General features: G+C 41.9%; 1 protein-coding gene across 8 annotated transcripts in view; it reads right to left on the minus strand.

The window, feature by feature from the left end:
• adprh (ADP-ribosylarginine hydrolase) overlaps positions 1-26,076 on the minus strand; it is a 43,472-nt gene that overhangs the window by 1,115 nt on the left and 16,281 nt on the right. For 5 of the 8 annotated variants that reach the window (XM_086017602.1, XM_086017603.1, XM_086017601.1 and 2 more), the window contains 18 exons: positions 19,638-19,813; positions 18,887-18,969; positions 17,832-18,007; positions 16,981-17,095; positions 16,464-16,572; positions 15,495-15,593; positions 14,708-14,813; positions 13,347-13,493; positions 13,045-13,198; positions 12,753-12,910; positions 12,429-12,647; positions 12,255-12,339; positions 11,838-12,133; positions 11,533-11,724; positions 11,262-11,400; positions 10,957-11,156; positions 10,550-10,792; positions 9,917-10,437 (listed from right to left, as the gene is read on the minus strand). In XM_086017602.1, the coding sequence (XP_085873728.1) occupies positions 10,074-10,437; positions 10,550-10,792; positions 10,957-11,156; positions 11,262-11,400; positions 11,533-11,724; positions 11,838-12,133; positions 12,255-12,339; positions 12,429-12,647; positions 12,753-12,910; positions 13,045-13,198; positions 13,347-13,493; positions 14,708-14,813; positions 15,495-15,593; positions 16,464-16,572; positions 16,981-17,095; positions 17,832-17,839 (2,634 nt within the window). In that variant the 5' untranslated portion in view covers positions 17,840-18,007; positions 18,887-18,969; positions 19,638-19,813 and the 3' untranslated portion in view covers positions 9,917-10,073. Of the gene's footprint in view, positions 1-307; positions 523-1,832; positions 2,100-9,916; positions 10,438-10,549; positions 10,793-10,956; positions 11,157-11,261; positions 11,401-11,532; positions 11,725-11,837; positions 12,134-12,254; positions 12,340-12,428; positions 12,648-12,752; positions 12,911-13,044; positions 13,199-13,346; positions 13,494-14,707; positions 14,814-15,494; positions 15,594-16,463; positions 16,573-16,980; positions 17,096-17,831; positions 18,857-18,886; positions 18,970-19,637; positions 19,814-26,076 lie in introns of those variants that run through there. The other 3 variants (XR_015082771.1, XM_086017608.1, XM_086017607.1) reach the window with 2 other exon arrangements.

Genomic DNA, 26,076 nt, shown 5'->3' on the forward strand with positions numbered 1-26,076 from the left:
TCAATGCCAATGCACGTAGAGAAAAACAAAATGACAGACTGACAGATATTAGCGGTTTTAAATTAGGCAAAAAATTGTGGATTTTTGCTGATTTAGTATTACTTTTTTGGATACATTAAGACAAAAATAATTACATTTAAGCATTCATCATTCTTAAATATCAGTAATAAATAAAATACTAAAATCACCAGATCAATCAGTTATCGTAATTATATTCAGCCATATGCCAGAATCAGCCTTTGCATTTTTTTAAAAATCCATATCGGTAGGGCCCTGGTATAAAATGTTGCCAGGTTGAAGTGTGAACCTCCGTGGAAGGCGGCTCTGCTCATGAGGTCTTCCCAGTCGTCTCCAGCAGCCAGCAGAGCGTCGAGTGCGATCATCGGAGCGTCGTGGCCGCTGCGGCCCGCCCAGCCCGCCAGGCTGAACGTTTTGTACTCTAGGTCTCTCTCGGCCGGCCCGTACGGGTCGGGCCAGATGACCGGACCCACGCCGTTCGAGATGCCCCTCGTATCCAGGTACCTGCGACAGAACAGTTTGAAAGGTACTTACAGTCTGTACTGAACTACTGCTGAAAGTAAAGACTGGTAAAAGTATAATGGGACAACATTTTCCTAGTTAACATCTAGCACTTAACTATCGGTACTAGTTGTGTGCTGATGTCAACTAGTGCACAGTTTCGTCTCACCGGTAACATGCGTTTTACGATTGTTAACTAGTAGAATTGTATCATGTTACTCGTGGTACATGTAGCATGCAGTTGTCAACTTGTTCAAGTTTGGCATCGCTACTAGCAACATGCATTCGCACCGTTAGTATAGCAATTGTTAGCTATAAAAAAAAAAGAATCATATTTTTCCCGTAATGCCACTGGGTATACGCTCATTACATTGTACGTCATCAAAGGTTGTGCGCACATCATTGGCGCAAAACGGGCGTCAGGTGCGCGTGCCTGTTAAGACTAGTGTTGTGTTTTTAATAGCATGAAGTTCCTTTAGTTTTTGGATAGTTTCAAACAATAGCAACATGCCTTGCTGTTGTGTGTACGAACCGATGTGGAAAGGAGTTGAAATATCTCTCAATTCCAAGAGGAAACCAGGCCATTTCAGAAAGACTGAGGAGCCAGTGGCAGCAAGCCGTTCAACGCACAGACTGGACCGAGAACATTATCAGGATTCAACGCGTTTGGAGTGCTCCTTTCATATCAGGTAAGTTGTCGTGGCCATTTGGTTGAACTTAACCTATATGTCTTGAAATGTCGAGTAAGTGGTCAGGAATTGTGGAACACTGGCGAGTATTTGCTACTAGTGCTAGGTCGTAGCTACTAACTCATTCCGTATCTTTTGTGCTTCGGTGCACACTCGCTCCATGTAACCGAAGCTCTGAAATCGTTCGCATTGTTGTTTGTATTGTTTTACCCGAGGCCGGTTTCCCTTGGGCATCCTAGAACACCTCAGCAACTTAAAAGTAGCGGTCCCACTGAGATCCCCTCTGCATTTTTTCCATAATGCCACAGGGTGACTTGCGCATACCCCGTGGCATTCTGCGAAAAATGCCGAACGGAAAAAAAAAACAAACATACAAATTACGAATAAACGATTTTTACTCACTCAATTTTTGATATAGCTTAGGCCAAGTGTTTAAAAACGAACATTTATTTTTACTTGCGCAGGCGTAAGTCTCCCGTGGCATTAGGAAAAAAAAGCTAGATTTTTAGCATTCAGCCTACAAATGCGTTCAAACGTATTTGCTATCAACAATGTTCAATCCACATTGGCAGTTCGACGCTTCTGTAAGAAGCCGACGATTTCGGCGACACGCGCGCCTCGTACCATTGCCACTTATCGCAAAAGTAGTTCCAGTCACGCTCTGTCTCGTCCACGGCAAAGCCCCGAGCCCGAACGAAGTTCCTGGCAATGGGGCAGGCCTCGTTGAGCAGGCCCACGCCCCACGTGGCCAGGGGTCGCCGCTGTGCCGCGTACGCGCTGAAAAGTGCCGAGGCCACGGCTCCCATGAAACCGGTGGGGTGAGGGTGGGTCATCCTGCCTGTCTCCACGGCAACGGCCACCAAGGACAACAGCTGGGCAGGCTTGGGGTACCTGGACAGAATGCCTGTCAGTCACCCCCATGGGCAAAATGTGGCTCATGATTTAAACCGATACCTATGCTGAGCTGATTCGTAGATGAGGAAAAAGTTAAAGTGCGTATGTCAAAATCCATCCATTCATTATCAGATCCTCAGTGAGGATATGCGGTGAGCAAAAAGGATGTATAGATCAGTGTTTTTCAAACTTTTTGGAGTTAAGGCACATTTATTTCATTGACAAAATCCCGCCGCACACCAGCACCTGAGATTGTGGGGAAAAAAGGTTATTTTAACAAGATTAGTGTTATATTGTTTATATAAGCATTTTTTAACATTGAAGAATGACGTTATATAATAACATCTTGAATAGGAATTAAACACAAAGAAAAAGGTATTTTATAATGTTTCATATTGATACTTAGTGTGAAACATGGGCCCGTTTGGATAAACATGCATCATTAATTCTCTCTAAAAAGTCTCTAAAAAAAAAAGACAATTGACTACCTGCTGCTGCCACCTGCTAGTATGGAAGAGTACTACAATGTAGTAAAGACATGATTACGCTGCCAGGCGCTAGACCGCACAGGCACACAAATTGATGATATATACCTTTACATAATTTTATGGAAAAAAAAAAAAAAAAAGGTAAGGGTATACTTTCCGCCTTTCAGCCTTACAACGCTTTTCGTAAAAAACGCCTTACTATACTCTTACCTCGTTTTTCGTAAAAAAGGTAAGGGTATACCCTTGCATCAAAAACGCCTTACTATACCCTTACATCATTTTTTGAAAAAAAAAAAAAAAAAAAAGGTAAGGGTATACCTTCCGCCTTTCAGCCTTACATCGCTTTTCGTAAAAAACGCCTTACTATACCCTTACATCATTTTTCGTAAAAAAGGTAAGGGTGTACCCTTACATCATTTTTTGAAAAAAAGGTAAGGGTATACCCTTACATCAAAAACGCCTTTATACTCTTACATCATTTTTTGGAAAAAAAGGTAAGGGTATACCTTCCGCCTTTCAGCCTTACATCGCTTTTCGTAAAAAACGCCTTACTATACCCTTACCTCGTTTTTCGTAAAAAAGGTAAGGGTATACCCTTACATCAAAAACGCCTTACTATACCCTTACCTCGTTTTTCGAAAAAAAGGTAAGGGTATACCCTTACATCAAAAACGCCTTACTATACCCTTACATCATTTTTTGAAAAAAAAAAAAAAAAAAAAAAAAGGTAAGGGTATACCTTCCGCCTTTCAGCTTTACATCGCTTTTCGTAAAAAACGCCTTACTATACCCTTACATCATTTTTCGTAAAAAAGGTAAGGGTATACCCTTACATCAAAAACGCCTTATACCCTTACATCATTTTTTGAAAAAAAAAAAAAAAAGATAAGGGTATACCTTCCACCTTTCAGCCTTACATCGCTTTTCGTAAAAAATGCCTTACTATACCCTTACATAATTTTTCGTAAAAAAGGTAAGGGTATACCCTTACATCAAAAACGCCTTTATACTCTTACATAATTTTTTGGAACAAAAGGTAAGGGTATACCTTCCGCCTTTCAGCCTTACATCGCTTTTCGTAAAAAACGCCTTACTATACCCTTACATCATTTTTCGTAAAAAAGGTAAGGGTATACCCTTACATCAAAAACGCCTTACTATATACCCTTACATAATTTTTGAAAGAAAAAAAAAAAAAAAAAAGGTAAGGGTATACCTTCCGCCTTTCAGCCTTACATCGCTTTTCGTAAAAAACGCCTTACTATACCCTTACATAATTTTTCATAAAAAAGGTAAGGGTATACCCTTACATCAAAAACGCCTTACTATACCCTTACATCATTTTTTGAAAAAAAAAAAAAAAAAAGGTAAGGGTATACCTTCCGCCTTTCAGCCTTACATCGCTTTTCGTAAAAAACGCCTTACTATACCCTTACCTCGGTTTTCGTAAAAAAGGTAAGGGTATACCCTTACATCAAAAACGCCTTACTATACCCTTACATCATTTTTTGAAAAAAAAAAAAAAAAAAAAAAAGGTAAGGGTATACCTTCCGCCTTTCAGCCTTACATCACTTTTCGTAAAAGACGCCTTACTATACCCTTACATAATTTTTCGTAAAAAAGGTAAGGGTGTACCCTGACATCATTTTTTGAAAAAAAGGTAAGGGTATACCTTCCGCCTTTCAGCCTTACATCGCTTTTCGTAAAAAACGCCTTACTATACCCTTACCTCGTTTTTCGAAAAAAAGGTAAGGGTATACCCTTACATTAAAAACGCCTTACTATACCCTTACATCATTTTTTGAAAAAAAAAAAAAAAAAAAGGTAAGGGTATACCTTCCGCCTTTCAGCGTTACATCGCTTTTCGTAAAAAACGCCTTACTATACCCTTACATAATTTTTCGTAAAAAAGGTAAGGGTATATACCCTTACATCAAAAACGCCTTACTATACCCTTACATCATTTTTTGAAAAAAAAAAAAAAGGTAAGGGTATACCTTCCACCTTTCAGCCTTACATCGCTTTTCGTAAAAAACGCCTTACTATACCCTTACATCATTTTTCGTAAAAAAGGTAAGGGCATACCCTTACATCAAAAACGCCTTACTATATACCCTTACATCATTTTTTGAAAAAAAAAAAAAAAGGTAAGGGTATACCTTCCACCTTTCAGCCTTACATCGCTTTTCGTAAAAAACGCCTTACTATACCCTTACCTCGTTTTTCGTAAAAAAGGTAAGGGTATACCCTTACATCAAAAACACCTTACTATACCCTTACATCATTTTTTGAAAAAAAAAAAAAAAAGGTAAGGGTATACCTTCCGCCTTTCAGCCTTACATCACTTTTCGTAAAAAACGCCTTACTATACCCTTACATCGTTTTTCGGAAAAAAGGTAAGGGTATACCCTTACATCAAAAACGCCTTTATACTCTTACATAATTTTTTGGAACAAAAGGTAAGGGTATACCTTCCGCCTTTCAGCCTTACATCGCTTTTCGTAAAAAACGCCTTACTATACCCTTACCTCGTTTTTCGTAAAAAAGGTAAGGGTATACCGTTACATCAAAAACACCTTACTATACCCTTAGATCATTTTTTGAAAAAAAAAAAAAAAAGGTAAGGGTATACCTTCCGCCTTTCAGCCTTACATCACTTTTCGTAAAAAACGCCTTACTATACCCTTACATCGTTTTTCGGAAAAAAAGGTAAGGGTGTACCCTTACATCATTTTTTGAAAAAAAGGTAAGGGTATACCCTTACATCAAAAACGCCTTTATACTCTTACCTCGTTTTTCGAAAAAAAAGGTAAGGGTATACCTTCCGCCTTTCAGTCTTACTTTGCTTTTCGTAAAAAACGCCTTAAAATATGGTAAGGGTATACCCTTAAATAACGTGAAAAACGTGGTAAGGCGTTTTTTTGTGAAAAATGTGGTAAGGGTATAGTAAGGCGTTCTTGGCCAAAACGTGGTAAGGGTATAGTAAGGCGTTTTTGGCGAAAAACGTGGTAAGGCGTTTTTGGCGAAAAATATGCTAAGGGTATACCCTTGAAAAACGTGGTAAGGCGTTTTTTGTGAAAAATGTGGTAAGGGTATAGTAAGGCGTTTTTGGCGAAAAACGTGGTAAGGGTATAGTAAGGCGTTTTTGGCGAAAAACGTGGTAAGGGTATAGTAAGGCGTTTTTGGCGAAAAATATGCTAAGGGTATACCCTTGAAAAACGTGGTAAGGCGTTTTTTGTGAAAAATGTGGTAAGGGTATAGTAAGGCGTTTTTGGCGAAAAACGTGGTAAGGGTATAGTAAGGCGTTTTTGGCGAAAAACGTGGTAAGGGTATAGTAAGGCGTTTTTGGCGAAGAAACGTGGTAAGGGTTTACCCTTGAAAAACGTGGTAAGGCGTTTTTTGTGAAAAATGTGGTAAGGGTATAGTAAGGCGTTTTTGGCGAAAAACGTGGTAAGGGTATAGTAAGGCGTTTTTGGCGAAAAACGTGGTAAGGGTATAGTAAGGCGTTTTTGGTGAAGAAACGTGGTAAGGGTATAGTAAGGCGTTTTTGGCGAAAAATATGCTAAGGGTATACCCTTGAAAAACGTGGTAAGGCGTTTTTTGTGAAAAATGTGGTAAGAGTATAGTAAGGCGTTTTTGGCGAAAAACGTGGTAAGGGTATAGTAAGGCGTTTTTGGCGAAAAACGTGGTAAGGGTATAGTAAGGCGTTTTTGGCGAAGAAACGTGGTAAGGGTATAGTAAGGCGTTTTTGGCGAAAAATATGCTAAGGGTATACCCTTGAAAAACGTGGTAAGGCGTTTTTTGTGAAAAATGTGGTAAGGGTATAGTAAGGCGTTTTTGGCGAAAAACGTGGTAAGGGTATAGTAAGGCGTTTTTGGCGAAAAACGTGGTAAGGGTATAGTAAGGCGTTTTTGGCGAAAAATATGCTAAGGGTATACCCTTGAAAAACGTGGTAAGGCGTTTTTTGTGAAAAATGTGGTAAGAGTATAGTAAGGCGTTTTTGGCGAAAAACGTGGTAAGGGTATAGTAAGGCGTTTTTGGCGAAAAACGTGGTAAGGGTATAGTAAGGCGTTTTTGGCGAAGAAACGTGGTAAGGGTATAGTAAGGCGTTTTTGGCGAAAAATATGCTAAGGGTATACCCTTGAAAAACGTGGTAAGGCGTTTTTTGTGAAAAATGTGGTAAGGGTATAGTAAGGCGTTTTTGGCGAAAAACGTGGTAAGGGTATAGTAAGGCGTTTTTGGCGAAAAACGTGGTAAGGGTATAGTAAGGCGTTTTTGGCGAAAAATATGCTAAGGGTATACCCTTGAAAAACGTGGTAAGGCGTTTTTTGTGAAAAATGTGGTAAGAGTATAGTAAGGCGTTTTTGGCGAAAAACGTGGTAAGGGTATAGTAAGACGTTTTTGGCGAAAAACGTGGTAAGGGTATAGTAAGGCGTTTTTGGCGAAGAAACGTGGTAAGGGTATAGTAAGGCGTTTTTGGCGAAAAATATGCTAAGGGTATACCCTTGAAAAACGTGGTAAGGCGTTTTTTGTGAAAAATGTGGTAAGGGTATAGTAAGGCGTTTTTGGCGAAAAACGTGGTAAGGGTATAGTAAGGCGTTTTTGGCGAAAAACGTGGTAAGGGTATAGTAAGGCGTTTTTGGCGAAAAATATGCTAAGGGTATACCCTTGAAAAACGTGGTAAGGCGTTTTTTGTGAAAAATGTGGTAAGAGTATAGTAAGGCGTTTTTGGCGAAAAACGTGGTAAGGGTATAGTAAGGCGTTTTTGGCGAAGAAACGTGGTAAGGGTATAGTAAGGCATTTTTGGCGAAAAATATGCTAAGGGTATACCCTTGAAAAACGTGGTAAGGCGTTTTTTGTGAAAAATGTGGTAAGGGTATAGTAAGGCGTTTTTGGCGAAAAACGTGGTAAGGGTATAGTAAGGCGTTTTTGGCGAAAAACGTGGTAAGGGTATAGTAAGGCGTTTTTGGTGAAGAAACGTGGTAAGGGTATAGTAAGGCGTTTTTGGCGAAAAATATGCTAAGGGTATACCCTTGAAAAACGTGGTAAGGCGTTTTTTGTGAAAAATGTGGTAAGAGTATAGTAAGGCGTTTTTGGCGAAAAACGTGGTAAGGGTATAGTAAGGCGTTTTTGGCGAAAAACGTGGTAAGGGTATAGTAAGGCGTTTTTGGCGAAGAAACGTGGTAAGGGTATAGTAAGGCGTTTTTGGCGAAAAATATGCTAAGGGTATACCCTTGAAAAACGTGGTAAGGCGTTTTTTGTGAAAAATGTGGTAAGGGTATAGTAAGGCGTTTTTGGCGAAAAACGTGGTAAGGGTATAGTAAGGCGTTTTTGGCGAAAAACGTGGTAAGGGTATAGTAAGGCGTTTTTGGCGAAAAATATGCTAAGGGTATACCCTTGAAAAACGTGGTAAGGCGTTTTTTGTGAAAAATGTGGTAAGAGTATAGTAAGGCGTTTTTGGCGAAAAACGTGGTAAGGGTATAGTAAGGCGTTTTTGGCGAAAAACGTGGTAAGGGTATAGTAAGGCGTTTTTGGCGAAGAAACGTGGTAAGGGTATAGTAAGGCGTTTTTGGCGAAAAATATGCTAAGGGTATACCCTTGAAAAACGTGGTAAGGCGTTTTTTGTGAAAAATGTGGTAAGGGTATAGTAAGGCGTTTTTGGCGAAAAACGTGGTAAGGGTATAGTAAGGCGTTTTTGGCGAAAAACGTGGTAAGGGTATAGTAAGGCGTTTTTGGCGAAAAATATGCTAAGGGTATACCCTTGAAAAACGTGGTAAGGCGTTTTTTGTGAAAAATGTGGTAAGAGTATAGTAAGGCGTTTTTGGCGAAAAACGTGGTAAGGGTATAGTAAGGCGTTTTTGGCGAAAAACGTGGTAAGGGTATAGTAAGGCGTTTTTGGCGAAGAAACGTGGTAAGGGTATAGTAAGGCGTTTTTGGCGAAAAATATGCTAAGGGTATACCCTTGAAAAACGTGGTAAGGCGTTTTTTGTGAAAAATGTGGTAAGGGTATAGTAAGGCGTTTTTGGCGAAAAACGTGGTAAGGGTATAGTAAGGCGTTTTTGGCGAAAAACGTGGTAAGGGTATAGTAAGGCGTTTTTGGCGAAAAATATGCTAAGGGTATACCCTTGAAAAACGTGGTAAGGCGTTTTTTGTGAAAAATGTGGTAAGAGTATACTAAGGCGTTTTTGGCGAAAAACGTGGTAAGGGTATAGTAAGGCGTTTTTGGCGAAAAACGTGGTAAGGGTATAGTAAGGCGTTTTTGGCGAAGAAACGTGGTAAGGGTATAGTAAGGCGTTTTTGGCGAAAAATATGCTAAGGGTATACCCTTGAAAAACGTGGTAAGGCGTTTTTTGTGAAAAATGTGGTAAGGGTATAGTAAGGCGTTTTTGGCGAAAAACATGGTAAGGGTATAGTAAGGCGTTTTTGGCGAAGAAACGTGGTAAGGGTTTACCCTTGAAAAACGTGGTAAGGCGTTTTTTGTGAAAAATGTGGTAAGGGTATAGTAAGGCGTTTTTGGCGAAAAACGTGGTAAGGGTATAGTAAGGCGTTTTTGGCGAAAAACGTGGTAAGGGTATAGTAAGGCGTTTTTGGCGAAAAATATGCTAAGGGTATACCCTTGAAAAACATGGTAAGGCGTTTTTGGCGAAAAACGTGGTCAGGGTATAGTAAGGCGTTTTTGGCGAAAAATATGCTAAGGGTATACCCTTGAAAAACGTGGTAAGGCGTTTTTGGCGAAAAACGTGGTAAGGGTATAGTAAGGCGTTTTTGGCGAAAAATATGCTAAGGGTATACCCTTGAAAAACATGGTAAGGCGTTTTTGGCGAAAAACGTGGTAAGGGTATAGTAAGGCGTTTTGGGCGAAAAATGAGGTAAGCGTATAGTAAGGCGTTTTTGGCGAAAAACGTGGTAAGGGTATAGTAAGGCGTTTTTGGCGAAGAAACGTGGTAAGGGTATAGTAAGGCGTTTTGGGCGAAAAATGAGGTAAGCGTATAGTAAGGCGTTTTTGGTGGAAAACATGAAAGATTTTTTTCGGTCCTAGTTCGGTCCTCAAGAGCCACAATCCAGCCTGTTCCAGGTTTAGGTCGGGGATTTGAACCGGGTTTCAAGCATGTACCACTCTGCATCTTTGATCACTCAGCTGCGGTGGACCTGTTCTCATTAAGAACTCGTCTTTGGCAAGCTGACGTCTCAAGGCAATCAATGAAGACAAAAGGATGACGAGGTCATTCTCTTCAGCTGCTCGCTGCTTGAGAGAAAAGCGTTCCGTTTTGTTTACCTGAGGCCCACGGTTCGATAGCTCTGTGCATGTATGAAACTTTAACCGAATCACTCTGTCCAATGTTTATTCAGTAGTTCTCTCGCTTTGAAAAATCATCACCGCTATTTTCGGACCAACAATAAAAAGCTGTGTATAAAGACAACAGCACAAATTTTATTCATTTCAAAACACCTTGGACCACTTTACATTGAAACAAATCTTATACTACTGCTGCTGCTGCTGCTGCTGCTGCTGATTGTCCTCCCCAAACTGCCCCTGGTAGCTGGGGTACCCCAACAGGGACATGTTCCCCTTGAGGAAGACCAGCTTCTGGAAATTGTGGCTCGCCAGGATGGCCCTCTTGCGCCTGAGGATGCCGCCGGCTATGGAGAACATCCTCTCCACGGCGGCGGAGCTCGGGAAGGGGGTGTTGTACTTGATAAACAAGTCCACCCAGGCCTCCCTGTGCTCCATGGGGAAGAGGGCCCAGGAGAGGGCTTCCCGCCGGGGTTTCCAGTCCTGCATGCTGGCCCTAAGCACCCGCTCCACATCCTGGCTGTTCACCTCCTGGTCAGTGCCAAACAGTTCGCTGTAATCAGCATTAGAAAAAAAAAAGAAAAAAAAAAAAGGGCATTTGTAGAAAAATGGCGAATAGAGAACGGCTTATTTTGAAAGTTTTCAAGATCGACATAAAGCCATACTTGAAAACCATGTCCTGGTGGCTCTTCACACCAGGCCGGGCCTGCATTTCCTGCGGCGACAGAGGCGCCGCCTCCTCCTCCTCCTCCTCCTCGGGCCGCACCATGGCCTTCAGCTCGCTGAGGATCCTGCCTTTGATGGCGTCGGCCTGGTCGGGGACGATCCTCGTCAGGACGGCAGGGGTGAAGGACGGGTGCAAGGCGGAGGCCATGAGCAGGTCTTGGTCCTCAAAGAGGGACCCAAACCTGCAAATCAGTTTGGAAAAGGTGAGAACAAAGTCAATCTATGTATACATATATACTATTAAAACTTTTTTTAATACGGACTTCAAAATGTGACAAATTGAGCCAAGTGTTGTTGGGTTTTTTTTCCCCACAGGACAGCACGAGCCTTGATATGGTCCGCGCACCTTTTGTCGAAGCCTCTGAGGAGGGACGTGACCAGGGGCTCCGCAAACTGCAGCTCGCCCCTCTGTTGGTGCTGCAGCAGCCACCTCTTCAAGACCAGCAGCGACGGGAGGAGGACGCCCATGTAGGCGTTGTCCTCCCCCTGCAGGCTGTCCAGGGTTTCCGCCACGGGGTTCATGACATCGCGGTACTCTGTCAGGACCTGAAAAGTTCCAAAAGGAAAATGACATGCGCGACTTGACTTTTGCCGAAATGAAATGAAGACGATTTTAAAAAAAAAAATTTTTTTTTTTTTTTTTTTTCATACCTTGATGTCTTGATCCTCAATTGCAGCTCCTGCCTTGCTTCTGGGCTGGTGCATTATGATGTTGTTGATGGTCTCCATCTGCTCAGGCACAGACATCACCTCCAATAGCATCTTCACGCTGTCCAAGTAGGAATTCCACCTACGGAAATGATTACATGGAGAAAAAAAAAAAAAAAAAAAAGAGAGAATAATTACAAAATAAAGAAATAAATAAAAGCACCAGTACATTATTAAGATATTAGCATGCAAATTTGTCCTGTTCCAAACGTGCCTATTTGCAACGGGAGTCGCCAGCTTCCTCTTGACGGCCTCCTTGATCTGATGCGCGGCAGTGGTGTTGCGGTTCTGGAGTTTCCACAGGTGCTGCACCTTGGCGGTGGCCCGGCACCAGGGGGTGTCCCCCTTGCTCCAGCCCACCACCTCGCTGACGTCCGCGCTGGCCATGAGGTTCAGCGTATGCCCGCTGGAACGAGGAGGTTGTCGCATTCCATCAAGTCCGTCGGGGAGCATTCGCTCATTTTCCGTCGGGACGCTTTCCCGATAAAGCGGCGGCGCGGGAAATCCACTTTTGCTTACCTACAGCAGCGGTGGGGCGGCAGAGCGATCCGGGGCTCGGCCTCCGCGCCGTTGTCGTCGAGCTGCCCGTGGATGTTGGCGGGCCGCCCCAGCACCACTTCGTCGTCGTCGTCGTCCTCGTCCTCCTCCTCCTCCTCCTCCTCCTCCGCCGCCGCCGCCGCTTCCCCGAAGGCGCTGGCGTCCGCGACGTAGTTGGCGCCGTTGTCCGTGGTGGTGGCGACCACCTTGTCGACAATGCCAAACTCCTGGTGGACCTTATGGATGGCTTCCCCCAGGAGCTGATGCGTCTGGCTGGCCTGAGAAAAAACAGGCGTGGCTTTTGAGCACCTCTTTAGGCTTTTGCATCCTGACACGGAAAATGAAATCATTCCAATCGATAAAGCAATATATTGTTCGATGAGAGCATGATCGCCTTACTTTCAACTCCCTGCATGCCAGGGTCGCCTTCTTCCTCTTCAGGCTGGGCCGGTCGATCCAGTGCACAGTCATGCCCAGGAATGCGCTGTGGGGGGAAAAAAAAAAAAAAGAGAATAAGATGAATGCATGAAATGTGCGGGATTTGACGACGTCGCCGTGGCGGCGCAGTTTTACCGGTTGTGCACCGTCCAGCTGTCAGCAGTGGTCGCCAGCCACTTCTGCTCCGACAGCAGCTTGTTGACCTCCAGCTTGGCCTTGTCCATCAGCTCGTCCAGGTCCCTGGACAGGGTCCGCCTGGACATGAGCTTGAATTCGGGGCTGATGTAGGCAAACAGCTCCCTGGTGTAAGGGTGCTCACAAAGGCTGGGGGGCGAAAGGGTCTCCACGAACCACCTTGCGAATGAAAATGAATCCAAAAAATCATTTGATGATCATAACCGTGCATGAGTACTACCAGTATTTTTTTTTTTTTTTTTTTTTTAATGGATTCGTCCTCACCTCGTGAACATCTGCCTGGCCTGGAACTGGCTGAACGTGCCCTGGAGGGATCCCTCCGGGTTGAGCCGGCGCTTCTTGCTGGGATGCTTTGCGTGCTGGCCACGCCTGCTGTTTCCGGCCAGCATCGCCATGAGCGCCAACTTCTTGCTAGGGTGCACCTATTTGAAGAGAGGAAAAAAAAAAAAAAAAATGCGGATTGAATGATTCTTTTCAGAATGAATTGTACAAGTGATTTGATACGTTATGTTTACTCCGTCGCTAAAGTAGGAAAGTCTCGCCTGTTTGAGCTCACCGTTTGATAGTGCATCCGAAGATGGGCCCTGGAAACGGAGGTGTAGGTCACGCCTTGGTTTTTGCAGCCGGGCTGCATGCACTTGGCCGTGCCGGTGTGCACTCTCTTTTTGCCTTCGCCTTCACTTTTCAAGAACGTTGAAAAGGTATAAAAACTACAAGAGAAGAATTTCAAGAAACAGTTGAATGTGTGACAAACTGGTGATTTTTTTTTTTTTTTTCACAGAAACAAACTTTTATTTATAAATTCAGGCGAAATATGGAAGAAAGAAAAAAAAAAAAAAAAAAAAGAGATTCTCTTACTGTTCGCAGTTCCGCAGGTAGCTTTTGAGCTCAAAGGTGGCCTTGGCTTCATCCGTCTCCTCAAACTTCCCGGCGGGCTGCTGGTCAAGCCGAGGCTCGGCATGGCGCAACATGCCGGCGTCCCTGTGTTGGCTCTGGTCCATTTCACTGTCACAGGTGAGCTGGCTCTGAAGCTCACGCTACTTAGCTCGCTATCAGTAGACACGCTCCTGTCTCTGCTCGGATATTTCCCCGCGACCAAGAATGGTGCGGTCGGACCGAACGCCAGCTTAGCGTTTCTTGCGACAAATGAAGTGAAATTTTTGCCGGCGGCGCGAACCTGCTACTAGGGCTGCATGGTTTTGGAATAAAAATGATTAAATCGATTTTTTTTTTTTTTTTTTTGGGATCGAGGTTGAAATCATGATTAATGAAACGATTTTTAATTGCCTTCAAAACTTTGTATTTATTCAACGACTAAAACACCCCAAACCATCGCCATAGCGCCACCCCCATTCACGCCTGCCCATTGAACTCTTTATTCTTGAACACAATTTTTTTTTTTCTTTTTTTGGGGTCAAATTCAAAATGAGCTTGAAAGTAAATGTGAAAGCCTGTTGCATTTTCATTCTGCTACACCCACACATTTGCACACATTAAAATAATTCACATATTTCATGCCATATCATGCAGAAATTGGTGTTTTTGATATAACTTGAAAGAACAACAAAGTAATAAGAAAGCAAAATAAAAATATGCTGAAATAATAGCACTTTAAAAAAAAGTAATAAATAGAAACAAATAAAGATAATGGATGGGTGGAAATAGCGGCTGTTCCTGCTATGCCCGCTTTGGCCTTTTAGGGGCAGTGTGGTGCCATGCATGCATGGAGTACACATTCACAATGACAACAGAAGAAATTGAGATGGAACTTAGTAATGCAACTCGTTTTTTCACAGTTTGGGAATACTTTGTAGCGCTATCTTGCCTGTGTGTGAATATTCGTTATTCGAAGGAATATGAATCCTGTAGTGGGATTTTACGTTAGCATTAGCGCTGGCAACGTTATTAAAATGAAACCTACACAATGAGTGCAATTCTTTTTGTTGTGTTTGGTTTGACAGTCTCCAACCTGGGTGTCATTAAAGCAGCTTAAAGCACGCTTAGGGACGGCAAAAATCACACGCTACACGCAAGCAATAATGTTGGGAACTTGGCCGTTCTGAACATTCATCGGGTTTCTCCGTTTTACATTAAAGAAGGGCCGGCGCTTGTAAAATTACTCGGTGATTGCACTTTGTCCCTTCAGGTTTGAAAGTTGTCAGGTTTTTGCAACTAAACTTGGTAGAAAAAGAAACTTTTATTTATTTTTTTATTTTTACCTGAGCCCTATGCACATGGATCTCATAGCGGCTCCGCAGCCCGTCGCCTCCGCGTTGTACGGAACTCTGCAGCCCCCTTCCTCGCCAGGCCTCAGCTGGGACACTCCTGAAAAGCAAGTGGAACATTTGGTTGTTGACGTATCACTGGCTTATTCTCGTAACATTCTGACTGAACTCTTAAAACTTTCTTTACAACTTTATTTGAATAATTTTTACCGACAGTGCATTCATTTTTTTCCAAAGAGACCACGTTGCGTTATGGTCCGTGTTGGAATCTTGATATTCTCTTGATAAAGGTGCAGCTTTTTATTTATTTATTTATTTTTTGAAGAAGAAGAAAATACAGGATTCTTGCTGGAAATATTTCAGCTCCAATAAGTAACTTTAGGACTTTTTTCCTTTTAATTTTACCCTTTGTACCTCTTTTCAGTGTGGCCCTGATGCATTTATATTTATGCGGGAATATTGAAATCTACTCACTGATATTTATTTGATTCAGGCTTTTTTCCAGGAAAAAAAAAAAAAGTTGAACTTTTTGTAACAATTCAACGATTCCCCTCAAAATAATCCTTTTACGCAATTTTACTGCTTTGTTTTCGTAACATTAGGATTTCGTCCTTGTAATTGTATCTCCTTTATTCTTGTCATTTGACATGTTTGCCTTTTTTTTTTTTTTTTTAGCTCACTTTAGATGCGCAATCGTTAGAATTGCGACTTTATTACAGCGAGACTTTGGTCAGACCTTTTTCTCGTGATCATTTTTATTTTGATGTTGACAGATTCCTACCTTGGATGCTTGAGGGTCCAGGTTTCCTCCCTTCCATGTCTTTCATTCCCTCCACATAGCGAGCGGCCACCTCATTCAGAAGCTCCTCCCCATTCTTGCCTGTGTCATGGAAAGTATGAGATCTTATTTCCGTCGTGACCCTTGGCATTCAGAAGCAGAATCAAAATCGCTTGATAGTCATTGTGTCACAAGTGCAACGAAATTGAATAGCAGCGTGCAGAAACAACAAAAGACAATATAAATACTAGAGGTGTAACCGTACACTAAATCATATTTTGGTTCGGTTTGTTTTTTTTGGGAAATTTCGGTTCGGTATATTTTCGGTACAAAAAAATGTATTTTTTTTTGTTTATTTTTAAAAGAAGACAAGTAAACGGTACATTTTTTAGAAAAAATAAATAAAAGCGAACCAGTCGGGTGATATTATAAGAAATTACACCAGAATAAAAATATACACACACAATAAAGATCTCTTAACACTTGGATTAATTACATTACAGTCAACCTCCGCCACTCAGCATTTGCAATTTTTTGGGGGCCCAATCTTCCAATATTTGCTGAAAATCTCAACTAGTCACTGTGTTTGCATTCAGGGCCAAAGCAGGTATAAATTTTTTCCCAAAACGTCGGCAAGGATGACAGCTAATAGGGTTAAAACATCAGCCGTGCTCCGTGTTACCATTTGCCCGAAACACGTGACACAGCTGTGAGGTTTGCAGCTTGTTTGCCTTCATCACTGTAAAGGTCACAGCTGGGCCTCCCATTTGCCCCAATAATGCCACAAAGGGCCGCAAATGCAATTTAACCTTCAGCCTTTATGAGGAGGGCAGATCGTGTGTGCGTGCGTGCGTGCGTGCGTGTTCCTGTCTGATGAGGCCTCATCACGACTACGCGGGCCCATCGCGCCAATCCAATCACGGAAAGGACAAGAGAGGCAGAAATGAGGAAAATGTGCCATTTAGAGCTCACCAGTGGCCAGTCCCTCGGCCGTGGCCAGATGCAAGACAGTGTCGTCGCTCACGGGCCAATCGGGCAGCTCGACTTTTACGTTCTTTAGCCCACCCAGTTCCTCTAGCTCCTGCAGGAGGAGAAAATGAAACTCAAACTCGAAAAAAAATAAATAAAATGGATCAATATTCCCACTTGTCCGATGTCACTTGAAGACTCGATAAAAGGGAAATCAGAGATTTGTTTCTAAATACATTTTGGTTTAGTATTCCGGATTTTTGGGGGGGCGTGGCTTAGTTATCGTTACTTTGGATAGTCCCCCGGCGTGGCCGCTTTAGAGCGCCTCGTTGTCAATAGTGAAATGCGGAAGAGCAACGGGTGGGAAAAATGTGAGACACAAAAGCGAGGGTGTGGACAGGGGCTTCAGGTTAGCGTGGCCACTTTAGAGTACCTGGTCAGCCGTTTTTTTTTTAATGTACAATGGCGTATACTCCTTGTCTTAATTAACATTGGGAAACACTGGCATACTGGATCTGACCTTGTGAATGTCTGGTCCAGACTCATTGTACTCCCACATCTGGTTCCTGTATCCCAGAGCATCACCTGCACCACTCAGCAACATGGCCGACTTGTAGTGGTCCACTGTAACAGTTCTGTAACAACAACGGTCATAAAAGATGCTTGATACTTCCATTTTTATCATTAAGTTCATAGTTATTACAAGCACATATATATTGGACACGTATGATGTATTTACTATTTCCATTTTGATCATTAAGTTCATAGTTATTACCAGCACATATATATTGGACACATATGAGGTATTTACTATATTGCGCTTGCTGCAGCACGGTGATCATAGACTTGAGCTTGCGCGTACTTTGTGGCATTATGGGGGGAAATGACGACGGTGTCTTAACTAATTTATGCATGTATTGGTATAATGCATGCCAAATTCTACAAAAAAAAATGTTTTTTTTTACTTGCGCATCTCAATACACCGTGGCATTATGGGAAAATGCTAAGAGTTAGTATCATTTCTCCCACAAGTACGTCATCTGCAACTAAATAAGTTCGAACGTACTCGTAAATAATTTCGAACGTCTTTGCCAGTCAAAAATATTTACTCCACATTGGCAGTTCGTGTCTTCAACAAACCAAATAGGCCTATGCATATTTTTGTGACGTCTGAATGCAGGGATGACATGCATTCAACACGGGAATAGATTGGAATCAGAATCACAAACCTCACAGTGAGGGAGACATGCTAGCAGCCACTATTCCGCTAGTTGTACTTTAACAACAAAAATGCAGACTGGCCAAGATATGACGCAGAGCTCTTTAACTTTACAATATCAAATTCATGCTTGAACATCGCTGAACACTCACCGGTCCATTACTGCGACTGGCCCAGCAAGAGTGCTAACAAGCTGGCTGCACGTAGTAGTCGAGGTCGGGGCTGTGAGGCCGGAAGCGGTGCTCCGGCGGTTGGCAAGAAACTGTCAGGTGCATTACCGCCACCTACCGGTAGGAAGTTTGATCCAGATATGCCACTTCCTCGTCCCCTGCGAAATTTGATCGTAAAAGTGGAACAGCAGCAACGGACCGACAATATTTTATTGAATGCTTTTGTATCTCGTCCTGACTCCAAACAAACGAGCAAGACTGTCTGGCAAAAATGCGGCCTAAAAAAGACAAGAGGGAAAAAAGACAACATTGCCACTCACTCGCTATCGGGAGAGGGAGGCCAACGGCGGCCATCTTACGTTGCCACTTGCTAAAACCGGCTTAGTTGAATACAGAGATTTGCCAGTTTGTATGGCATACCGTTGTACCAATAAGTCTGAGGGAAAGCCTACACACACATTTCAGTGGTAAGAACGCAATTTAAAATTTTCTCTCAGCAGGTATACAATCATAGATTCGTCTGTATTATGTTGTCAGAACCATCAACAATGAAATGAAAGCAAAGCCCATCGGGATAAAATTCACTGCGAACTAAAAATCTAAACTCCTTAAGGCACAATTCAAAATACTGAGAGAATATACTCTGACTGGTCAATGCAAACACTTTAGTTGTTTCTTTGAGAGGCTGTCATTACTCCATAGAGGGATCCTAGCCTGAAACACACACTTTTAGAACAGTGTTTTCAGCAAATAAAAGAAAATAACACAAGTTGTCAGTAACGGTGGCAACGTAAGATGGCTGCCCTCTGGCTCCGGTCGCAAGGGGCCTATTAATAGTCCATTCCTATGTAAATCCATGGTTAAATACAGACAGTTTCATTTTTTTCGTAAAAAACTTCACTTTTTACTGTCATAGGCTAATGTTACAAGATCAGGCTATGACTATTGCAAGATTGAATACCTTTTTTTTTTTGTACCGTCACAATTTCATGATACAATTTGGCTTGATCCTCAACTGAAACCCAAGAAATCCTCACCTTTTAAGTTCAGTCAACACAACATGAGTGCCTGCCACCTTTCCGCCACGACAATATCACCCTCTCCTCCCTCAAAGTGTCATCTGTGAGACAAAGGTTCCAACTTTATTCATCTCAAGGTAAAAGGAAAGTCAAACTTTGCTGAACTTTGACTGCTGTGACATTTCAAATCAGCTTTTGGCTCCTGAACAGCTCTTCAAACGGCTCCCGAGCTCCACGGGGCAGCACCCGCTGCCCACACAGCAGACGCACATGACTGCCGTCGATGATGGCCGCGAGCAGCTGTTGAACGGCGATGCCAGACTGATTCCCACAGCTGACGCGTCCACTTTTAGCCACCCTCAAAGCCAATGTGAATTTTGAAGCGGGCGTATCAGGTGAGAGAAGGATCATTGCACAGTTGGATGACATTTTCTGGCCCCAAATAAGAAATAGCTCTTGAGTATCCTCTAAAATGGCCTTTTTCCTCTTGGTGACCAACTTATCAAATGTAACAGATCAAGTTTTAAATTTCTTTTATTATTTTACTAATACGGCTTCCTTGTCATCGTTGATAAAAAGTAATTTATCACAGATATATTTTACATATTAGTATTAGGAATACAATATCATATATCACCTTTCAAGTAATTCAGCACAAAGTACTTTCCAAACAAATACAAAACATAAAAGATTATTTGTGTGCTGCAGGTTAAAGGTCAGATTAATGACATATGATACACCTGCTTTCATTTTCTTTAATCACACAAACCTGGCGTTTGATAACACCTGTAAGTCGATTCATTCCAGAGTTGACTGCCGGCCCGGCGAGACGCTTGACACACGTCACTGGAAATGCCCTCCCGACCTCGTCGCCTCATCCGTACCCTCGTCCGCCGTGGCCCACGGTAGCCGAGCGCTGGCGCCAGTTCCGGTGTTGCCTAGCAACTGGGCGGTGGAAAAAAACAAATCAGGGCCGTCATGTTGGGGATTGAACAACGAGCGGGATAATTTGTGCGTGCGAGGGGAAGAATTATAATCAGACACAAAGTACGCATACGCAAAAACAAAACGTGCTTGGGGATGACGTTTATTGAACATGGATTACCCTAACCCTAGCTTGAACACCCCTAATGGAAAACCTAATCCTAGTTTGAAACGCTACTTTCATACACCAACCTTAGCCTGTTTCTCAAATGAAAATATGACATTTTCCACCAAAAAACTCCTAATATAAACTTTCTCTTGAACAAAAAAATCCAACTTTTTATCTTAAAATGACAATTTTCCTCCCCACCAAAAAAATCTTGCATGGTTTTTAAGACTCCAAAAAAGGGGAAAAAAAACATCTCCGTCCTTACACAGAGAAGACCATTAAAAGGTTGTTGATATTGAAGGAGAAAATATTGGTATTGATTTCCTCACTTCACATTGGTTTGATGTATTCATTTTTCATCTATATCACCGCTGGGTTTTTGCTGCTTTGGGCTTTCAAAATCGGCCCCGCAGGCACAATGTCTGCGATGTTCATCCTTAAGACAAATGTCGAAATTAAATTGCAACAATTGGGTAGCAGATGCGTGCCTAATAAAGTGTCCGCTTGTGTCGGAATCCGAAGAGCAAGAGGCTCATTTGGTTGTGACCTTTAAATTTGGACTCGTGCGGTAAAGACAGAGAAACAACAGTCACACCATATGTGGAATAAAAATATGTTCATATTCATGTTCTCTATGCATCACTGAGCTAATTTTGTCTTTTTCGGAAGTGAATTTCTTCGCATTTCCTTACACGGAAATGAGACGCTTTTTCTTTCGAAAATTCTCCTCACATTAGACGAGAACGTCGGACCAATTTCAGCGTGTGCTGTTTGTTTACCCTGACAGGCCATTAGAGTCACTGGAGTGTTGTTTGTGTGGTTATCAAGTCTCACAAACACTAAAATGATGAATATTTATGTTCATTTTATCAGTGAGTAGAGAGCTGGTGCGCCCATTAGGCAATACAGTGCACCCCCATTATTCGCAGGGTCTGGGTCGGCCGGAAAAAAAAAAAAAAAAAAAAATCGCCAAAATCTTTGTCGAATTGATGGCCATTACAAATGCATTGGAATTGAAAAAAAAATAAAATAAAAAAAATACTTAAGAAATCAATGAAAAACGGGTTGCTTCCGCACCACCACAAAAAAAAAAAAAAAAAGATACTTTAAAAAAATATATATATTCGGGGAAAAAAGGTAACTGCAAAAAATCATGAGTTGAAAAAAAATCCAGATATAATTGAAAATAAATACATAAATTTAATCTATATTAATATTTATAATGATATTTAATAAAAAAATGCTGGTACCACAAAACAATCATTTTCCAGTAAGGACGTGGCTGTCCTCCCCAAACCATTTTTTTTTTTTTTTTAATCATCTGCGAAGACTTGAATCCTTGATTCTGAATTAAAGGCGTCATGGCCTTCAGGGGGCGCCACAAAAATGTAAAAATGAGCTTCCTTTTTTCTTGCTACTTTTTTTTAGCTTTCGACAAGTCATTCTTTTTGGGGGCGGGAGGGGTTACCATCTATATGATGAACATGCATGTACCCCAGCCCTGGGCGAAAGCCATTTTTTATTCTGACAATTTATTATCATTTTTTTTTTTGTTTTATCGTATTTGTAAGTGTGCCATTTGTATAATAGCTTCACCAAGACGCCAGACTGAAAACCTTTTTTGTTTCACTGCCCTTTGGAGTGTTTTTGCATACGAATGGCGGCTAGCCGCACATCACCCGAGGCTGCGCTTTTGCCCTTTTACGACGGCGTGCTCTCATTTGAAAAAGAACATTTTTGCAATTTAAACCTACGCTCGCATTCGGGACAAAGCCATACCTCCAAATTGCCACTTTGAGCATTTTTTTTTTTTTTTTTTACATGTTAGAAAACCGTTACTTATGAGCTGCACTTTCAATGCGCTTCACCCGTCCCTTTATTTTGATCCGATTCCTGCTGAGATGCGATGAAGTTTTATCGCAAATGTGAGAATAATGCCGTTCTTTTTTTTTTTTTGTCCTCTCACTGTATAATTGCACTCTTGTGGAGGTTTTTCTTAGCCACGGCAGTTATTGGCATGTGGTGCTAACGTGCTGCTAACAGGGCATGCATGATTGTGTTAGCACACTGCACAATTACATTATAAAAGTATTAAGACACATTTTAAGGTTCTATTTGAATCTTTTTTTTTTTATCTTTTACGGCGCATATTATGACAAGTAACTTGCATAAGTTGTGAGAGAGAGAAAAAAAAAATCGTATATATATATACGCAACCGGTACATGGTTTACCACAGATGGGGAAACAAACATGTTTGTGCTTGAAGGAGAATAGCCATTATGACTTGTAGCGAGCAGAAATTACAATCCATCCAAGCACTTTGACTAGTAAACGGCAAAAAGGCGCACTCTCGGCAGAATATTTTATGAGACTAATTGCTGCCATTTGTCTTTTTAAAATGCTTCAGCGTGTCGTGTGAGCTGCTGCAACACGCAAACAACCCTTAAAGAATTGACCACAGGACTTGTTGAACTATAGTAATGCCGCTCTCATAGCAAAAATGATATTAAAAAAAAAAAAAAAGAAAAATTTTGGCTCTCATTTCTCTGATAACTCCAACTGATCATGTTAAATAAAAAAAAAGGGGGAAAAAAGATGCCTTCTAATGAATTCTCTTTCTAATAATGCCCTTTGGGCTCTCTAAGGCCAATTTGGAATCTGATTGTTTAAAGAAACGATCCCACTGCTAATACAGTGGCGCCTTGAGATACAAGTTTGATTTGTTCTGTGGCCACACTTGTGATAACAAAACACTATTATCTCAAATCACCTTCCTCCATTAAACTGAATGGAAATGCCATTAATGCATTGAATTTATGGCATTTAACGGCATACTGCATTTGTGGCAAGTAATTCTTTTCAAGGTCTTTCAGCTAACGTTTTAAAATAATGCAAACACATTTAAACAAATATAGCAAGAACAATGGAAAACACAAAAGTATTGAAAGTAAACGAGTCCAATTTTTTTCCAAACCAACAAACCTATCAATAATCGTGGCCACATTATAAAATGAGCCGACAGCTGTCGTTTTCTGTAGGCGTAAAACGCAGGATTGAAGAGGATTTGATCATCTTCAGCAAAAACTAGAGTGAGCTAAAATACTTTGTTTTCATTCTTATTTCAGATTCAAAGTAAATGAAATAATGTCTCGCCATCTAGTGCTCGACAGTGGAATTTCACCCAAATGAACCAGGAGGCAGAACAAAATAGAGTTATAAACTATACAAAAAAACTAGATTAGATTGACATAGCATCTGAAATCATATTGGGGAAATTTTTAAAAAATATTTTTATTGGACGTTTTCCAGCAAAAGGCAGAATGCAAAAAGCTGGCCGGAGTTCTAAGTCACGCTTTCCATGTCTATTTTTTTTTCATCCTCTTCAACTTTCATCTCTGTTAAAAGGATGCACGGTCCTCTCCAATCGGTCACACTGCAACACAACAGCTTCCGCGCTTCTCATTTTCGATGAGGCTCTCCGCTCGATTCAGAGCGGGCTAATTTCACCGCCCCACGTTTAAGGGCAAGGGAATTATTCATTGCAACGTAGCGGCGCATCCGCGCGATATGATCACGTTCTGGATTACGGCGCATGGGAGCCCCACGGGAGACTTTTCTCCAGTTGCACCAAACACAAAGTCAAACAAACGAGGACCTGGAGAGCTCATCCATTACCGCTGCCCTCTAATGCAACCACTGTGCCGGGAAATTGTCCAATTCCTCGAATTTGGCCCCAAAACGATTATTTATTTATCATCCCACAACATACATCAATATTAATGGCCAAAGATGTACATTATAAAATGAACCTAAAAGCCATCACTTGATGTTGACGCAAAAAGCAGGATTAGAGAGGATTTGGCGTTCAATCGTTTTCAGCAAAAACGAGGACGAGCTGAAATAGCGGAGGAAGGTTAACGTCGTCCTTTTATGTCAACCCGCTCCACAAAAATGGCATTTTGTTACACTGAGCCCAAATCTGACGTCGACACATTAAGTTCCCTGAAAGTACGCCCCGGCAATACATGTACCGCTCGGAGGTACGGCACACGGTGCGCGCGCAGAAAGCGTTTGCTCACACGATTGCCAATTTGTTTCCTCGCAGCGACGCACAACAAGGCGTTTAGCCAACATTAGCCTCTTTGATCGCGCGCTCCCCTCGGCCAGAAAATCATCATCATAATTGTCGCGTTTTCGCTGTTGTGGCTGAAGCGCAGGTTTGCCGTTAATTGCCGCTGTGCGTGATCTCCATTTTTATGGCTTTTTGATGGCGGCCGATACTCAGGCGGCACTTGGCGGAGAGGGCGTAATTAAAAGCACACAAAGTCGGAGAGATTGCTGGGAGCTTTGTTCAATGTTTAACTGTTACTTTTTTTTTTTTTTTTTTAAAGGTCAGCCTTCAGTGAAACAAACAAAATATATTAAGTGTTATTTATTCATTGCAGCATTTTCTGGTGTATAAGACTTGACTGCCAGAGGGCAGCATGAAACAGTCATGCATACACAAAGGAAGAAGACTTTCACATCTACTATAAATGACTCAGGAAGCGGTAATAGTATAAGATGCTTTTGTGCAGAGGATAAAGAATATAGGCCTGTGAGTATTGTCTGTCTACATGAGTTGTTTGCTAGCCTGTCAAAGGTGTTGCCCATGATGTGTTAGCATTAAGCTAGCAGACGCTAAAGCAATGCTATGTGGTTGCTTTGAATACACATGTAATTGTCTTTGTTTTGGGGTTAGGTTGACAGGAAACTTCAACCAGGAGTGGAAATAAATGGCTTGAGGTCTCTTTTTTTTTTTTTTTTTTTTAAGAATTGTTTACTATCTGCCAAACTGCTGTGAAGTGAGTCGAGCCGACTTCACTGCCACCCTACGGAGCTCCTATCTGAATTTTTTGATTGCATCTCAAGGCACTACTATGTTTTGTTCATCATTTTGTATTTCTCAATTTTTTTTTTTTTTTGTCCTGTAAGGGAATGTAAAGTAAGTAATACACTAAGTAAAACAACGGTATGATTTGTTTTTTTACTTAGTGATTTGGATTTAAATAACACAAAATTGGCAGATTTTTTTTTTTTCCCAATTTATCATTACTGGGTATACATTATGTGTGTATGATCATCACATCGCTTTTTGTCAGCTATTATCCCCGAGCGAGCACCTTAACATTGCGTGCATTTGAAATCTTCAGTCGTCATAAGCGTAAAAAAAAAAGCGTAGAGACGTGATGAAGAAAAACAGCCACGAAAGGAGGCCGGCGAACGGCAAATATAAAGCACGGAGCCAATATGAACGTGCGGATGGAAGCGCGTGCGCGTCATCCCGCTCTGGAGGGTTTTTTTGTGCAATACGCCACCATGTTAATGCAGTCATGCATGACCGTGCCACGGCATCGATGTAATGCGAGCAAAGCATACATGACTGGCGTGTGTGCTACGCTTGGCTCGCGTGTACCTGCAGAGGAAGGACCAAGAGGATGGAGGAGCTGAGGAAGCCACTAAACGGAAGCATAAACACGTCTTCAAAAAAACCACAAGTGGAAAAGCATATTCATTGTTTTAGTACTGTTTTCCACCAGAAGATGCTATTAAAAGGCACAAATGAGTTCACAAAGACACTAATTGGTGTACGCGGGGACAAATAGCACGTTTCCACTCGTCTATGACCGACACTGACTCAAGAACGGTTAAGCCTAATTATAATGGAGGAACTATTGCTCAGCAGAGGAAGAAAGAGAGAACGTGCCTACGTTCGGTTCAAGACCAACGGGGGAGACGTTTGGCACCAAACAATTGCGCGCACAACGGACGGCTCGGTAAGTTACTAAGCTGGCGTTTTTACAGCAGAGCCGCTTCCACAAATGCTTTCTGATCCCCGAAGGGGCCGCCATACTCACAGTCTCCCAAAGTGGCACGCTAATGATCGTTAGCGACACCATTTTGTGAGAAGCAAAAACACGCTTAAGTGTTGATGAATCCTCGTTCCGGACTGCTAAATTGGCTCGTTAAAAAAGCGTTCCCTGCCAAACCAACCCTGTAAATTAGAAAACATTTCGATTGAAGTAAAAAATAATTGACCCTTAAATGATTGTTTAGGGTGACCGACTGGTGAGC

The sequence above is a fragment of the Filicampus tigris genome, chromosome 19, assembly GCF_054856515.1.
Source record: "Filicampus tigris isolate MCC_2025a chromosome 19, RoL_Ftig_1.0, whole genome shotgun sequence".
NCBI lineage: Eukaryota > Metazoa > Chordata > Actinopteri > Syngnathiformes > Syngnathidae > Filicampus > Filicampus tigris.